Source organism: Saccopteryx bilineata, chromosome 4, assembly GCF_036850765.1.
Source record: "Saccopteryx bilineata isolate mSacBil1 chromosome 4, mSacBil1_pri_phased_curated, whole genome shotgun sequence".
NCBI classification, from domain to species: domain Eukaryota; kingdom Metazoa; phylum Chordata; class Mammalia; order Chiroptera; family Emballonuridae; genus Saccopteryx; species Saccopteryx bilineata.
This window is the reverse complement of record NC_089493.1, coordinates 279,525,480-279,541,929: the sequence shown is the minus strand read 5'-3', so window position 1 is coordinate 279,541,929 and position 16,450 is coordinate 279,525,480. Positions and strand designations below refer to the sequence as shown.

The 16,450-nt window shown below is 48.5% G+C and overlaps 1 protein-coding gene and 1 non-coding gene across 2 annotated transcripts; one reads left to right on the top strand and one right to left on the bottom strand.

Moving 5' to 3' along the window:
- Positions 1-349: 349 nt before the first annotated feature.
- RMI2 (RecQ mediated genome instability 2) lies at positions 350-6,532 on the top strand. Its single transcript, XM_066278235.1, has 2 exons — positions 350-680; positions 5,444-6,532. The coding sequence occupies exons 1-2, from the start codon at positions 365-367 to the stop codon at positions 5,590-5,592; spliced, it is 465 nt and encodes a 154-aa protein (XP_066134332.1). The 5' UTR covers positions 350-364; the 3' UTR covers positions 5,593-6,532.
- A 6,697-nt stretch (positions 6,533-13,229) lies between these two features.
- Positions 13,230-13,349, bottom strand: LOC136336663 (small Cajal body-specific RNA 4). Its single transcript, XR_010731498.1, has one exon. It is a non-coding gene; the product is annotated as a small Cajal body-specific RNA 4 (non-coding RNA).
- Between the last annotated feature and the right edge of the window lie 3,101 nt (positions 13,350-16,450).

Here is a 16,450-nt window from a genome sequence, read left to right as displayed (position 1 = left end):
ATTCATCATTTCTTTCAGTATTTATTAACTTCAGAGTACACTCCTGTGCGGGGCGATATAAAGATAAATACGTTCTCCAGGTGATTTGCATGCACGCCAAATTTTGAGGTGCGTTAAACAAGGAGTTCTTTACCACACTCCACTTATTCTCTTTTAATTTATTTTATCCATTCGTTCTAGTTGGGGGGACTCGTATATTTATGTGCGCACGCGCGCTCCTGGCGGCTGGGGGCGGGGCGCTCAGCCGGGAGGCCCCGCCTTCTGACACACCATTGGCTGGTTCCGCCAGCTCACCCCTAATTGGCGCCCGTCGGCCGGGCCTCGCTGCTTATCAAAGTTGGCGGGAAAGCGGCCGCCAAACCCAATGGCGGCCGCGGCAGCAGATTCGTTTTCCCGCCGCGGTCCGGTCGCGGCCGCAGCCCCGGCGGTGAGGGTGCCGTCGTCACCGCCGCTGAAGGTGCTAGCGGAGCAACTGCGGCTCAACGTGGAAGGCGGCCCGGGCTCGTGGCGGCTGTCACGGGCGGCGGCGGGTCGCGGGCCGCTGGAGTTGACGGCCGTGTGGATGCAGGGCACAGTGGTGGCGGCGGGCAGCGGCCAGGCGCGGCTGCGGGACCCGACCGGGGCCTTCTCGGTGTGCGGCCTGGAGCGGGTGCCCCGCGGGCGACCCTGCCTCGCCCCAGGTAATGGCCAGAGTCCACTCGGCGGACCCTTGTTTTGTGCAGCCAGCGTGCAGGGCCGGGGCGTCCCTCCGAGCCCTTGCCAAAGCCGGCTCCCCGCCTCAGGACCCTTCCTTCCGGTTCCAACCCCAGCCAAGCGTTACCCAAGCTAATCTGATGATAAAGGTCACCAGCAGCCGATTTTTTAAAATGCCAGTTCCTACCTCCCCCAGAGCACCTAGTCATAATCTCTAGGGAAGTGACCCCCCCCCCGCATTTGTATTCGTACCCCCCCAGCATTTGTACTTGTAACAAGCCCCTGTCCGGGAGGTGCTCCCCCCACCCTTTTCCCATCGAGTTTTGGGAAATACTAAGAAATGTCTGTTTATCCTTATTCTCATAAGTCCTCCTGCACCCCTCAGAATGGGGAGCCCCACCTGCACCTCTCCTCCATGGAACTGCCTTAGTCTGTAGGTCACTAAAGTTTGCCTCTTTTAAACCAGAGGCGCCCAAACTAGGGAGTGCATCGGACCCACCCCCGGGGCAGGGGGTGGGGGTGGGGGTGAAATCTCAGGGCTGGGCTCCACCCCCAGGCTCTGTGTCTAGGTCTGGCTGGGTTTGAGATTTGCATCTTTAACCAGCTCAGAGGTGTGCTGCTGGCCTGGGGATCACACTTTGAGAACCAGTAGGCCTGACAGCTTCGTGTATCTTCAGCATTAGGCTGAATTCCTTGCTTTGCCCCTTTCCAGCTGAGCTGCCTGCAGCACTTATCTTAACCTTTCTGGGCCTGTCCTGCCTCTGTCTAAAAGGGCTCATAATTCCTGCCAGTTGTGTGGGTTTAATACATAAAAGGCCTTCACACAGCTCCTGGCTCATATTGAGGTTCAAAAAATTGTGACCATTGTGCCTTACTAAAAAGTATGCCTGTTTCCTTCTTGCCCCAGACCCTGCCCCATTGTTAAGTCCCCCTTTCTGCCCTCTGCTGCAGCATTCGTCTGGCACTGGGTCAGCAAGCCACAGTCAGCCTCCTCTTTTCTCACGGCCAACAAACTAAAAATGATTTTTACATTTTCAAATGTCAATTGAAAAAATCAAAAGATGATTTCATGATACACAAAAAGTATATGAAATTCAAGTGTCAGAGGCTATAAGTAAAGTTTATCACAACACATGTCGTATCTAGGGCTTGTTTCCACATTACAACTGCAGACTGGAGTACTTGCTGCAGACACTGTATGGCCTGCCAAGCCTGAAATATTTTACTCTCTGGCCCTTTACAGAAAATGTTTGCTGACCCTTGGCCTGGCATGTAACCTGAGCTGCTTGTTACCTCCCATGGCAGGTATGAGCCCTAGCATGAGGTTGGCACCAGTAGGTACTTTAGCCTCTAAACTGATGGGCATTGGTGAACCTGTTGGACTTACCTACTGTCTGAATGCCCGCAGGCAGGGGCCATGATATTTCCTCTTGTTAATTAATACCAAGTCTTGATTGACAAAACCTAGTGCTGACTGTAGGCAGGGCGCCAGGTAAGTAAACAGGCCACTAGAACACAAAGTAATATCTAGGCTTGAGCACAGATGGCCAGGGGAGCAGAGGAAGAACAACGGGTCAAGCTTGTAGGGTTAGCGAAGACTTCCTGGGGGAGGTGACCCTGAAGGATATGTTGGAGTTACCTGTAGGGAGCAACCCTCCCACGTTGCCTAGGACTAGGGGGTCCTGGGCTGCTGGACTTGCAGTGGATTTTTTTGTTTTAGTTTTATGTTTTTTCCCTTCAGATTTTTATTTTTTTGTATTTTTCTGAAGTGAGAAGCAGGGAGACAGAAAGACAGACTCCCGCTTAGGTTTTTTTGTTTATTTGTTTGTTTTTTTAAGAGTTTATTTGAGCCAAACATGACAATTGCTGGGAAGCAAAATCTCCAATGATTGAGAAAATGCTCTGAAAAATGGCAGTTTCACTAATTTTATACAGGGGCTTTCAGTTTTAAAACCAGAATAGTTGGTCACCATATATATGCCTGTCTGAGGCAGGAGATTATCCAAAGCCGTGGAATAGCATGTGCAAAGGCTCAGAGGTGAGAGAGCCCGTACCTATGGCAAGCCTGTGGCAGAATGTGGGCAGCAGTGAAGGGTGGGAGGCTGCCATCCTGCTGAGTTGTTTCTGGAAGGACCGCCTGCTTCAGGGTGGCCTCTAGCTGTATTCATCGCATCGGTGCTGTACCCCACTGCTTCCTTCTCTGGAACGGCCAGCAGTTGATTCCGTAAATGTTAGGTGCTGCATACGCAGAGCTGAGTCAGAACTCTCCCTGCCCTCCAGTTGTCCCAGTCTGCAGGCCCAGAGGGGAGAAACAGACAACAACTGAGACTGCACTGTGGTCAGAGAGTTCTGGGCACCGAGCTACGTTTGAGAAAGGTTGCTGCTGCAGTGCCATAGGGATGGCTGTGAAGAGGAGGTGGCTGCAATCAGACCGGCAGGAAGCCATTGGAGTGGCCAGAGGATGAAGGCCTGACCAAAGGGAGGGGAAGGGCAGCCAGTGGAGAAACACTGGGAGGGGTGGGGGGAGAAGGTATGGGTGGACTGAGTAGGACCAGTAACCAGGTTGTCTGATCTTGGGAGGAAAGCATGCATGCCTTTGAGCCCAGCCCTCTTTGTGGGTGCCTTTGTAGTGGGCCTCCCGTTACCTGCTCCTGGTTAGGATCTCCTCGGGCCTATTCTTTCATTCCTGGGTCTTTAGTCATTCTTTCTTTGAGGGTACAATCTCTACCAGCACTTTGGGGCCATTCAGAGGGTATGGCAAGGGCATTTTTACAACGAGCCTTTGTCTCCAAGGAATCACACATTACTTGCTCAAGTAGAATCTGGGGATGAGTTCAGAGAAACCTAAGTACTGTACCTCCTGTCAGGAATTGAAAACCAGAGGGGCAGGTGTCAGCTTGCCGGGCTTTCTTCAGTCAGAGACCTTGGGCTGCAGGCAAACTCAGCCCTACTGTTGGAAGCACTGTGATTAAAGTGACCTCAAAGGGGCATGCAGTGGGGGCTGGCAGCCTGCCTGCCCTTCCTGCTGTGTTTGGGGTTTTTTACACAATTGACTTTTGTGTGGTTAAGACCTGCCAAGTTTTGCTTTCAAGGAGAGCCACTTCCCCACGGGAATGGGAAGAGTGGCAGTTAATACGTCATTAGATCACCCTGCCTCTTGTTGCTTGTGTGCCCAGCTGGTAGATGGGATACAGCGGGAGGTGGCAAGGATTGACCTGGGCAGTTGGAACAGTGGGGCAGCATGGGGGTGCTGTAGTCTGCCCAGCTCTTGTGGCAACATTGAGGGACAGTTGGACTTGCTCTGGGACCGTTAGTGGGTGTCTTTGCAGAAAGAGGACTGGTCCCATGCACTGAGACCAGTCACATTACTCTGTCGCACTGAGCAGGGAAGGAGGACAAAAGAAAAACTTGGGTTTCCTGCCCCTTCTTGGGAGCAGTCTGTTTAATTATAATTCAGATTCTGATGTGAGTCTCTTCCATTCCTTGGGCATGATTGTTCTGTGCATGATGATAGCTTGCTGAAATTTTTATTTTTATTTTTTTTTAATTTTTTATTTATACATTTTAGAGAGGAGAGGGAGAGACAGAGAGAGAGAAGGGGGGGGGGAGGAGCTGGAAGCATCAACTCCCATATGTGCCTTGACCAGGCAAGCGCAGGTTTCGAACCGGCGACCTCAGCATTTCCAGGTCAACGCTTTATCCACTGCGCCACCACAGGTCAGGCGAAATTTTTATTTTTTAACATTTGAAAACCAGAAACCAAAGACGATACAGTTGTCATCCTCCAGGTTAAATGTTGGTGTCAATACAGTGTGTGTGTGTGTGTGTGTGTGTGTGTTTGGTATTTTTCTGAAGTTGGAAATGGGGAGGCAGTCAGACAGACTCCCACATGCACCCGACCGGGATCCACCCAGCATGCCCACCAGGGGGCGATACTCCGCCCATCTGGAGTGTTGCTCTGTCGAGACCAGAGCCATTCTAGCGCCTGAGGCAGAGGCCATGGAGCCATCCTCAGTGCCTGGGCCAACTTTGCTCCAATGGAGCCTTGGCTGTGGGAGGGGAAGAGGGAGACAGAGAAGAAGGAGAGGGGGGAGGGTGGAGAAGCAAATGGGCGCTTCTCCTGCGTGCCCTGGCCAGTAATTGAACCTGGGACTCCTGCACTCCAGGCCGATGCTCTACCCCTGAGCCAACCAGCCAGGGCCTACAGTATATATATTTTGATCACTGATTATCTTGACATTCTAATCTCTACTGTGCATTTTTATTTATTTATTTTTTATTTACTAAAAGTAGGGGAGGCAGAGAGACAGACTTCTTCAAGCGCCCTCACTGGGATCCACCCGGCAAGCCCCCTAACCCGGGGATGCTCTGCCCATCTGAGCCATTGCTCCCTTGCTCAGCAACTGAGCTCTTTTAGTGCTTGAGGCAGTGGTCACGGAGCCATTGTCAGCGCCTGGGGCCAACTTGCTAGACCCCATTAAGCCTGGGCTGCGAGGTGGGGGAGGGGAGGGGTGGAGAAGCAGATGGTTGCTTCTCCTGTGTGCCCTGACCAGGAATTGAACCACCCAGATATCCACACGCTGGACTGGCGCTCTACCATTGTGCCAACTGCAACTGGCCAGGGCCTATTGTCTGCATTTTTAATTTAATGTGTTCAGTTTGCCTCTCTGAAAAAATTAAGACCCCTGAAGGACTGGTTTTTGTTTTTTCTCTATCAGTGAACATTTACCAGGGCCTTTTTTTCTTCTAGGAAAGTATGTGATGGTGATGGGAGTGGTTCAGGCCATCAGCCCTGAGCCGTGCCTTCAGGCTGTGAAGATGACAGATCTTTCTGATAATCCCGTCCATGAAAGCATGTGGGCCCTGGAAGTAGAAGATTTACACAGGACTATTCCTTAAATAAAATGTCGTTGAAAACAACTGAGATTCTCAAACGACTTTGGTTCTTATACCAGGTGGATTTCACTGGCATTGCTCAATGTGTACTTCTCAGAAGTTTCTCAGAGAGCTTTGCTTTGGCTCACCAAGGAGCCCGGATGCAGGATTTCCAAATGCGGGGCGCTCCAGTTCACTCAGCCCTGCTGCCAGTGCTTCTGATGACTGCTGGCTGATGGAAAGCAGATGTTAGCTTCGTTCTCTCTCCCTGTTTTGGTATATGTATGTTAATTCTCTCTAAAGCACATCGAAATCTCACGTTACATTTTTCAAGTTTTACAAGTGATGATACTTTTCCCATTACCGCCGCAACCCTATTTTATGATGCAAACTGTGAATCGCAGTCTTTGCCCGTGGTGATTGAAGTGTGGTTATGGGCAGGAAAAGAGACTGAGTGAAAGAAGAATGACATCATGGCCCCACGTCTTCTCCATCAACAAGTTCCAAACATCCAGTCTGCAAGTCAAACGGTACAGTGGCCTCTCAAAGCACAGCTCTCTTTTGAACGCCATGCAATCCTTAAGGTCCATTTACCTTAGGTTTGGGTGGTGACAGGAGATGCTGGAATGCTTTTAAAATTTCTTGTTGAAACTAAAATCAAGATTGAGAACAGCTTTCGAGCATTTTAACCCAACTTGTGACTTCTGCCTCCTAACTTTTGGTGAGACACTGCAGGGGCATATCGTCCTGGGATAGAGTTCTTATGTTTTTGGTATGGAATAAGTTTGTGTTGTAATTGTAGTGAATGCTGGGTTTCTGCTCTCTGCTTCTTACTCAACCCTTTTTCCCTTAGATTGTAAATATCAGCAGAGTCAGGTTTTGTTCCAACATGTTGTAGAGTTTTGCTGGATTATTGATCTCCTACCACTAATAAAGTGCTTTATATGCTGTGTTTTTATTTTAATTTTTATTTATTAATTTTAGAGGGAGACATTGATTTGTTATTCTGCTTATTTATGCATTCATTGGTCCATCAATACCTGTACATGCTCTGACCGGAGACTGAACCTGGAACCTCGGTAAAGCAGGACGACGCTCTAACCCCCTGGTTGGCAAACCGCGGCTCGCGAGCCACATGCGGCTCTTTTGCCCCTTGAGGGTGGCTCTTCCACAAAATACCACGTGCGGGTGCTACCTCGGTAAGGAATGTACCTACCTATATAGTTTAAGTTAAAAAAATTTGGCTCTCGCCTGACCAGGCGGTGGCGCAGTGGGTAGAGCGTCGGACTGGGATGTGGAAGACCCAGGTTCAAGACCCTGAGGTTGCCAGCTTGAGCGCAGGCTCATCTGGTTTGAGCAAAAGCTCACCGGCTTGAGCCCAAGGTTGCTGAGCTTGAGCAAGGGGTTACTCGGTCTGCTGAAGGCCCAGGGTCAAGGCACATATGAGAAATCAATCAATGAACATCTAAGGTGTTGCAACATGCAACGAAAAACTAATGATTGATGCATCTCATCTCTCCGTTCCTGTCTGTCTGCCCCTGTCTATCCCTCTCTCTCACTCTCTCTCTGTCTCTGTAAAAAAAAAAAAATTGGCTCTCAAAAGAAATTTCAATTGTTGTACTGTTGACATTTGGCTCTGTTGACTAAGGAGTGTGCCGACCACTGCTCTAACCAACTGAGTTACCAGGCCAGGGCTGTATGTTGTTTTCTTTAATAGAGTTTTTAAAGAGTATCTTTAGATTTATAGAAAAAAAAGAGTACATAGTTACTGTATATTCCCTCAGTTTCTCCTATTATTACATCTTGCATTGGTGAGATACATTTGTTAATTGATGAGCCAACATTGATAAATTATTAACTAAAGTCTATAATTTGTATTAGAGGTCACTCTGTGATATGCAGGTCTATGAGTTATACATTGATCTATCATTAGGATATCGTACAGCATAGTTTCACTGCCCTAAGAACCCTAAGTGCTCTGCCTACTCACCCGTCCCTCCCCTTCATACTTGGCAACCACTGAATTTTCCTTTTTTTGGCCTTTTTCAGAATGTCATATATATAATTGGAGTCATTCAGACTGGCTTCTTTTACTTAGTGATAAGTGTTTAAGATTTCTCCATGTCTTTTTGGAACTTGATATCAGTTTATTTTTATTGTATGGTTGTACTATGCTTTGTTTATCCATTCACCTCCTGAAGGACAGCAATCTGATTCTAGTTTGGGGGAGTTATTTTTTTTAATTTTAAAAATTATTTTAAAGATTGTTATTTATTCATTTTACAGAGAGAGGAAGGGGGAGTGGAGCGAAATATATCAACTCTTAGTTGCTTCACTTTAGGTGTTCATTGGTTGCTTGTTGTAGGTGCTTTAACTGGGCAAGCCCAGGGTTTCCAACCGGCGACCTCGGCCTTCTGGGTCAATGCTCCATCCACTGTGCTACCCCAAGCCAGGCAAGGGAGAATAATTAATGGGGCTGCAGGAAACATTTGTGTGCAGGTTTTGTGGGCATGTTTTCAATTTGCTGGGGTAAATAGCTGGGAGTGCCACTGGTGATCATATGGTAAGCCTAGGTTTAGCCTTGTAAGAAACTGCCGGACTATCTGTCTCAGTTCATTTGGTCTCCTGTAACAAATGCCACAGACCGGAGAGCTTAAAAATAATTGAAATTTATTCGTCACCGTTTTGGAGGCTGGGCAGTCCAAGAGCAACATGCCAGCAGATTCAAGGTGTCTCTTCCTGTTCCGATGGCTCCCCTCCCCCTGTGTCCTTGCAGGGCAGAGAGAGAGGGAGCTCTCTGGGGTCTCTTAGAGGGGCACTAATCCCGTTCTCGAGGGCTCTGCCCTCACGATTTCATTGCCTCCCCAAGTCCCCACATTTCAGCATAGGGATTTGGGGAAACATGTACTCAGTCTATAGCACTGTCTTCCAAAGTGGCTGGACCATTTTGCTCTCTCATCAGCGTTATAGGAATTTCTGTGGCTCTACATCCTCACCAGCATTTGGTATTTTTAGTGTTTTGGATTAGCTATGTTTTTAAACGATAGCATTTTCCTTTAAAGATGGGAAAATTGGAAATAATGCATCATTTTTAATACTGAGCTGGGTTTGTTGACCACTTGAAGTTTACTTTGAGCAGGTTTATGTTCAAAGTTTGGGGATTTTCAGGCAATGTTGCTGAGCTATTTCTGGAGTTTTGCAGCCCTATAAGACCTGAATATGAGCCTTTTTTTTATTATTAAACTTGCTGTGTGACTGTAAGCAAGTTACCTAACCTCTCTGTGCTTTAATTTCCTTATCTATAAGATGTAGAGTATAAGTGCTCAAAGCACTGACGTGAGGAATGAATGAAGATATATTTAAATTACTTTTATAAGTGCCTGATACATGTAGACACCAAATGATAGTTTCAGGGAGGAATACTAAGCTCTTATATCCATCAGTGGCCTTTTTTAAAACATTTTAAAAAACAAAAACATTTTTTTAAGAATAGTTTTAGATCTACAGAAAAACTGCAAAGACAGTCCATGGCTCAGTGGTAGAGCGTTGGCCTGGCGTGCAGGAGTCCCGGGTTCGATTCCTGGCCAGGGCACACAGGAGAAGCACCCATCTGCTTCTCCACCCCTCCCCCTCTCCTTCCTCTCTGTCCCTCTCTTCCCCTCCCGCAGCCAAGGCTCCATTGGAGCAAAGTTGGCCCGGTGGCTGAGGATGGCTCCATGGCCTCTGCCTCAGGTGCTAGAATGGCTCTGGTTGCAACAGAGCAACGCCCCAAATGGGCAGAGCATCGCCCCCTGGTGGGCATGCCAGGTGGATCCCGGTCGAGCACATGTGGGAGTCTGTCTGACTGCCTCCCAGTTTCCGACTTCAGAAAAATAAAAAAAAAAAAATAATAAATAAAAGATAGTCCAAAGCATTCCCATATACTGTACCATATCTAATTTTGTTACAATTAATGAACCAATATTGAGATGTTATTATTAACCAAAGTCTATACTTTAGATTTCCTTAGTTTTTCCCCCTTTAATGTTTTTTTTCTGTTCCAGGACCCCCTCCAGGACCCCCATACATTCAGTCCTCCTGTCTCCTTCCGCTCCTCATGGCTGGTGGGTCGATCAATTGCTTCTGATTACACTGACATTTAATTCTGATGTGCAGTCCATGGGACCTCTGTTATAGGATTCTTAGGTTCAAGCTTTGTTCCAAAAGGATTACAGGGTTCCCAGCAGTAGCCCTTGAGCTGGGTGTGTGGTAGGCCCCGTGAGACCTTACCCTGAACCCTCATCTGAAACCTGTTTCTGCTAGAAAACTGAGCGGGGCTGCTGCGGACCTCCTGCACCATATCCTACCCAGCTTGCCCCACCTAACTTCTGGTAAATAATGCCCCATTGAAAGCTGCCAATTGGGCTGGTATTGCGCCCTGGGCCGTGAATGAACCCAAGAGTGTGGGAGGTGGGAAACGGAGGGAGCCCAGTGTCTTTCCTACAGTCCCGACAGTCCCGACTGAAGGCCAGGGCTCCCGGGGGCGGGATGCGGGGGTGGGGGTGGGGGTGGGGCTCGGCTGGAAGTGTGCCGTCTCAGCGTGTTCGCTGAGCTCTTGTGGTTTCCCTGCATATTAATAACTCTCACTGTTTCGACTAGCGTTTCCTCCTTGACATCACCAAATGAAAACGCATCTCGGGTAGGGGTTTTAGTATTCTGGGGCAAATCAAAGTCGGTTTATCAGCAAGCACCCCTCGCCAGACAAGAGCTGGCTGTGTGTGCTTGGCCCTGCTGCTTCCCTTTTGAAATTGGCTCTTTTCTAAGAACTGAAAATAAGCACCGTAGGCTGTGACTTCACTTTTCTTGGAACTGCTTTACATTAGAAGAAGAAAAAAGAGAGAGAAAAACGAAAACCCTCTTTTAGCTGGTTTTGGATCATCGAGTTCCCTAATTCTTTCTGTTGCATATTCTTGTAAAGCTCATGTTTTACCACAAGAATTTTATGCAGGTGAAAGCAGGAAGAGGAAAAAATAACCACGTGAAGTAGTTGTGTTTTGTCTCGCCTGTTTGTGTATGATTTAACGTTCAAGGGGAGAAAGGACTTGGAAGACACGCTATGTGTAGTTTGTCTTCGAACCCCAGGGGTGTTGGCTGTGACTGTGTGGCCCTGAGATCCATCCGTCCAGCCACCAAATGGCCCCTCTTGCCGAGGCTGGTGTTGCTAAACTTCAGCCCACTGTCCAAATTCATTGAACAGCTGCCTGTTTGCAAAAATAAGGGGGAGAAATACATTTTCAGCCATAGTGACCTACATTTAGCAGACATCTTGGAGCCTATGCAAAAAGACATCTTTTAGGGGCCCCTACCTGCTTAGGATAAAGGAGAGAGAGACTTAGCCACACCTGGTTCTGACCTTTCCTGTCTGTGCTTAGGCTTGGAGGTCAGTCAGTGAAATGGAGATAATTTGTCCAGAGGGTGGTACCCGGTAGGTTCATGGACATCGAATTAGGGCCCCCTTCTCGGTGTGGATCCCTGTTGATAGGCACACTCTCTGCATCGGAGGGGTCTCCAGTGATGTGACTGTGTGTTTATTTCTGTCTCCACCCAGCATTGGGCCTTGTGTAACATATATAGGCAGTGAGTTGAGGGTTCAGTGAATGGTTGGTTTTTAGGTAGGAAGACAGAGGAACTAGGCAAAGGCACATGTTCTTGAATTTACACTTGGCACACAACAGGTTTTTTGTTGTTTGTTGTTGGGGTTTTTTTGTTTTTTGTTTTAACAGAGACAGAGAGAGTCAGAGAGAGGGATAGACAGGGACAGACAGACAGGAACAGAGAGAGAATGAGAAGCATCAATCATTAGTTTTTTGTTGCGCATTGTGACACCTTAGTTGTTCATTGATTACTTTCTCATATGTGCCTTGACCGTGGGCCTTCAGCAGACCGAGTAACCCCTTGCTCGAGCCAGCAACCTTGGGTCCAAGTTGGTGAGCTTTTGCTCAAACCACATGAGCCCACGTTCAAGCTGGTGACCTCGGGGTCTCGAACCTGGGTCCTTGGCATCCCAGTCCGAGGCTCTATCCACCGCGCCACTGCCTGGTCAGGCTGTTGTTGGTTATTTTTAGCAAGAGAGACAGGAAGGGAGAGAGAGAGGGAGGAAAGAGATGAGAAGCATCAATTCGTAGTTGCAGCACTTTAATTGTTCACTGATTGCTTCTCAGATGTGCCTTGCCAGGGTGCTCAAACCAAGCCAATGACCCCTTGCTTAAGCCAGCCACCTTGGGCTCCAACCAGCGACCATGGGATCATGTTGATGATCCCACGCTCAAGCTTGTGACCCTGCACTCAATCTGATGAGCCTGCACTCATCTTTCGAATTTGGGTCCTCTGCATCCCAGGTGGATGCTCTATCCACTACGCAAGTCAGGTGGCATACAACAGTTTTCAAATGAAAGGAGCCCTTACAGGTCGTGCCTAAGTGTACCTTTTTTTTTTTTTAAGATGTTACTTATTGATTTTTAGAGAGAGAAAAGGGGGAAGGAGCAGGAAGCATCAACTTATAGTAGTTGTTAATCTTGTATGTGCCTTGACTGGGCAAGCCAGGGGTTTCAAACCAGTAACCTTGGCATTCTAGGTCAATGCTTTATCCATTGTGTCACCAAAGTGTACCTTTTAAATCAAGCACCTTGGCTCTGGCTGGGTAGCTTAGTAGGTTAGGACGTCATCCTGTTATGCCAAGGTCGCAGGTTTGATACCCCATCAGTCAGGGCATATATAAGAACTAACCAATGAATGCATAAATAAGTGGACCAACAAATTAATGTTTCTCTCTCTCTTTCTCTCTAAAAACAAAAAACCAAAACAAATCAACAAGTAAAAATTTAAATCAAGCCCCTGAGGCATTTTGTAACCAGGCTGAGGGTGCTTGCTAGAATGAGTGTTCTGAAGTACAAATAAGGGCGACTGGTAAAGACAGAACAGTCTGGAGGAAAAGGAGAGAGACAGCTGAGTCGGAGAAAAAGAATTCTAGTCTGTAATGCTGGTGGCCGAGTCCAGGCACGTTCACACTGGATCTGGGCAGCTGGTAGAAAAGCTGCAGAACCAGAAAGCATTGGCCATTCCTGTTTAATAGAGTCTCACGAAGGTGGGCAAGCACACAGGCAGGGGAAACCGCCCCTCACGGCAGCAGGCATACAAACAGCAAAAGGGCCCCAGTCAGTGGTGGGCAGCAATCCGCAATCAGTCCTGAGCGCAAGCACCCATAGCCTCACGTAGGCTATGCACGCGTGGTGCTGCCATGTGCTCACGCACTAATCGTGCAAAGTGCACGCGAGCAAGCCTAACACAGCTGTTTTCCTAAGACAGTCCTACAAGAATTATTAACCCTCTTGATAAAGAAAGCAAATTCAACCAAGAGTTATGTTCCAGGAACTGCTAGACGCTTTCCCCTGTGTTACTTCATTTTACTGTGTCACTGCTTCTGTGGCTGTGAAAACCGCAGCTCAGGGGATGGGAGAAGTCCTTTGCCCAAGAGTACCTGGCCAACAGGCTGTGGCAGAGACAGATCTCAGGCCAGCGGGGGTCCCATATTGTCGGGGAGCTAGCCAGGGCTTTTATGGTGCTTACGGAGAAACTCCTCAGACCAGACCTACTCTAGGTGCACACGGTCTTTTTTATGTTCAGAATGTCGGGTAGCACAGTCGGCCCTGTGTTATTCTCCAACAGGGCTGCTCTCTCCAGCCCTCTTTCCTAGGAGGATTGTATCAGCAGTCTTGCTTCCTCAGCCTTCATAGTCCTCTAGTGGGAGCTCACAGTCTTTACATTTAGGGGCTAGCACCCCCTGCTGGCCCCTGCCGTCCGAAATGGGGTGACAGCTGTGACCACAAAGGAAGCAACGGAACAAAACGGGGCCATCAACTTCACAACTGTCCACCGCCCAGGGGTGTTGCCATTGTGGTCAAGCCCTCTCCAGGGGAGGAGGTGGGGGCTGGCATGGGATTAGACAACTGGCTGGGTTCCAATGGTCCTGTTTTGAGCTCCAGCTCTACTGTTTATTAACTGGGTGACCTCCGGAGAGTCGCTTCCCCTCTCAGAGCCTGTGTCTGTCACCTGTCATGAAGGAATGATTTGGAAGCAGGGAGGTGGAGTGGCTTGTCCACATGGCTGTTAACTGGAATCCAGGCAATTTTAGGTGCTCAAAAAATGTCCAGTTCATTGGTCTTTCTGTCACCAAGCACTTCCTTAGCATCCACTGGATTTCCTGGGGACACACAGTGAACAAAAGGCACATGGCTGCTCCCTGGGAAACACTGCTTCCCTCTCTCTGGCCTCCCTCACCACCTCATCTCTGGTGCTTACAGCCTGGTCTCTGCTTTTAAGGACTCATGACTAGCTTAGGCTCCCCAGATAATCTCCCCAGCTCAAGACCCTTAATCTATCTAACCACATCTACAAGGTCCTATTTGCCACATAAGGTAACATATTCGTAGGTTCCAGGGATTAGGATGTGGACATCTTTGTGGGGGAGGCATTCTACCTATCCAAGGCTGCCCTTTGGCCTCTACAGGTGCAGGTCCATCCCAGACGCAAAATGCATTCACCCTGTCTCACGGTACCCAAAGTTCTCATTGCACGTACAGCATCAACTCAAAGTCCAAAGTCTCATCATCTCCACAGGCCCAGATCTCATCAACTAAACCACCTATATCTGGTGGAGGGAGCTTTGGGTCTAATCCATCTGTGAACCTATGAAACTCAAATTAGTTCATCTGTCACCAAAATACAATGGTAGCAACCCAGAGAGGATGCAGTCTAGTTCTGCCCGCCGTCCAGGGGACCAGAGACATGTATGGAAGAAGAAGAAGAGGCAATGAGGCTCTAGTACCCAGAAATACCAAATTACTAAGTTTCCCTTCCTCCCGGGCAAACCCGAAAAGGAAAGGAGTTTCTCAGACTGGACGTTGGCACCTCAGTCTGCATCCCTTGAGATGAGGGAAGAGCCGACGGAGCCAGAGTTTGCATTACATAGTTAGCGCCTGTTTTAGCCAGGAAGTCAGACTCGGGTCCTCAGTGCACAGCGGTGCGGTCCTGGGCGCAGAGGGTTCCCAGAGAACCACGGAGCGCGGGCATCCTGGCGTGGGCCTCAGGACCTTCGGGCGTGGCTCATTAGCAGCCTGGGCTGGGATGCCTTTAACCTCGTGGCAACCCTGTCTTTAATTAGAACCCTTTCAGGAAAACCTGTGTTTAAAAAGCTCTCCAGGTGATTCTTAAAACCTACCAGGTGTAGCACTCACATATCTCTAGTTTCCTGGCCCAACAGCAACTGGTCAGGAGTCAGAGCTGCCCCAGCGCTGGTTGACCGTTGAGCCCTTTGCCTCTTCCCACAGGGACCCTGGAGTCCAGAGGAGCTGGGCGTCGGCCAGAGGAAGGACAAATGAAGAACTCAGGGGTGCTTAGGACCAGGACCAAGGGGGCCCAGCTTCCCTGAAGATGAGGAACAGAGGATGGAAAAAGCTCAAAGGAACTGGGCTAGGCCACCCGCCGGCTGTTCTGGGATGTCCTCGACCCTCCTCGGTGCCGGGCTGCTGTGAAGGGCAACACAGGGTAAGTGACACCAGGTTTCCTTTTCTGTAAAGTGGGTTCACCTCCAGGAAAACCTTAGAGAACAGGAGTGTGGCTGGTACCTGAATGTCCTATGTTTGGGTAGACTGTTTTTACTTGATGTTTTAGAACAGTGATTTTCAACCTTTTCCATCTCATGGCACACGTAAACTAATTAGTAAAATTCTGTAGCACACCAAAAAAATACTTTTTTTTTTTTTTTTGGTCAACCTATCAAAAAGAATAGGTATAATTTTGATTGATTTTTAAAAAATAATAGTAATTACTTACCTTTTTTGCTCCAAAGTGACTTAAAAAAAAATGAAGTGCTTATCCTTGTATGTAAGGATTTCTGGTACCAAGAATTAACCAGTCAGACACAACCTTTTTATGCAACATGACCAATAACATGCAACTCTATTATATGACATATATATATTTATAAGTCAAGACAGGGCATTCACACCAAGGGCTATTGTTGTGTTGGCTGGTGTCATTTTTTGTTTGTTTGTTTCACAATCTAAGGGCAAAGAGATCAGTGTCCCTGACTAAACAGTCAGGCATTGCATGTTTTTTAAAAACTCTCATGGCACACTGGTTGAAAATTGCTGTTTTAGAAAATGGTTGCCCTGTCCAAACTGGTAGCCACCAGCCTTGTGTAGCTATTGAGTACCTGACCCGCGGTTAGGGCTGCCTGATTTAGTAAAGACAGATACCGGATGCCCCTGGCTCCTGGAGCACGGGCTGGGCGTGGTGACTTCCCTACGGGGAGGACACTGTGGAAAGGCATCGGGAGGAGCGTCACTTTATAGGGGAGACTCCTGACAAACACCCTTCAGTCTGGTGACCCAGTTCAACATCAACAGTGGTTAGTCACACTGATATGATAGTAGATGCCCTTCGTATGACATGATGAGAGTGGCTCTTGACCTCTGTGACCCACCTCCCCCAAACCTGTACCACCCCCATCTGCACATGTACTCGTGAGAAATACATCAGACAGATCCTAATTGAGGGACAGTCTACAAAACACCCAACTCCAGGTATCTGCGATTTCTCTGATGTGGCGGGGTTGGGTGCTCTGCTCAAGGCCTTGCGGGGCCGAAATCCAGGTGCTGACTGGCCGAGCTCTTTCTAGGGGGCCGTGGGAAGAGACCATTCCATTTCCAATCTCCCTCAGGTCATTGGCAGAATTCGGTTCATTGCAATTGCAAGGCTGAGGGCCCCACTCCCTCGCTGGCTGTACATTGGGGACCGCTCATGGCTCTCAGAGGCCACCCTCATTCCTTGCTGTGGATCCCCC

What these genes read in the sequence shown, in the direction of transcription:
- RMI2 (XM_066278235.1), top strand. Translation starts at nt 365, where the DNA reads ATGGCGGCCGCGGCAGCAGATTCGTTTTCCCGCCGCGGTCCGGTCGCG. An exon ending in GCGACCCTGCCTCGCCCCAG is followed by an intron (nt 681 to 5,443) that starts GTAATGGCCAGA and finishes TTTTTCTTCTAG; the next exon opens with GAAAGTATGTGATGGTGATG.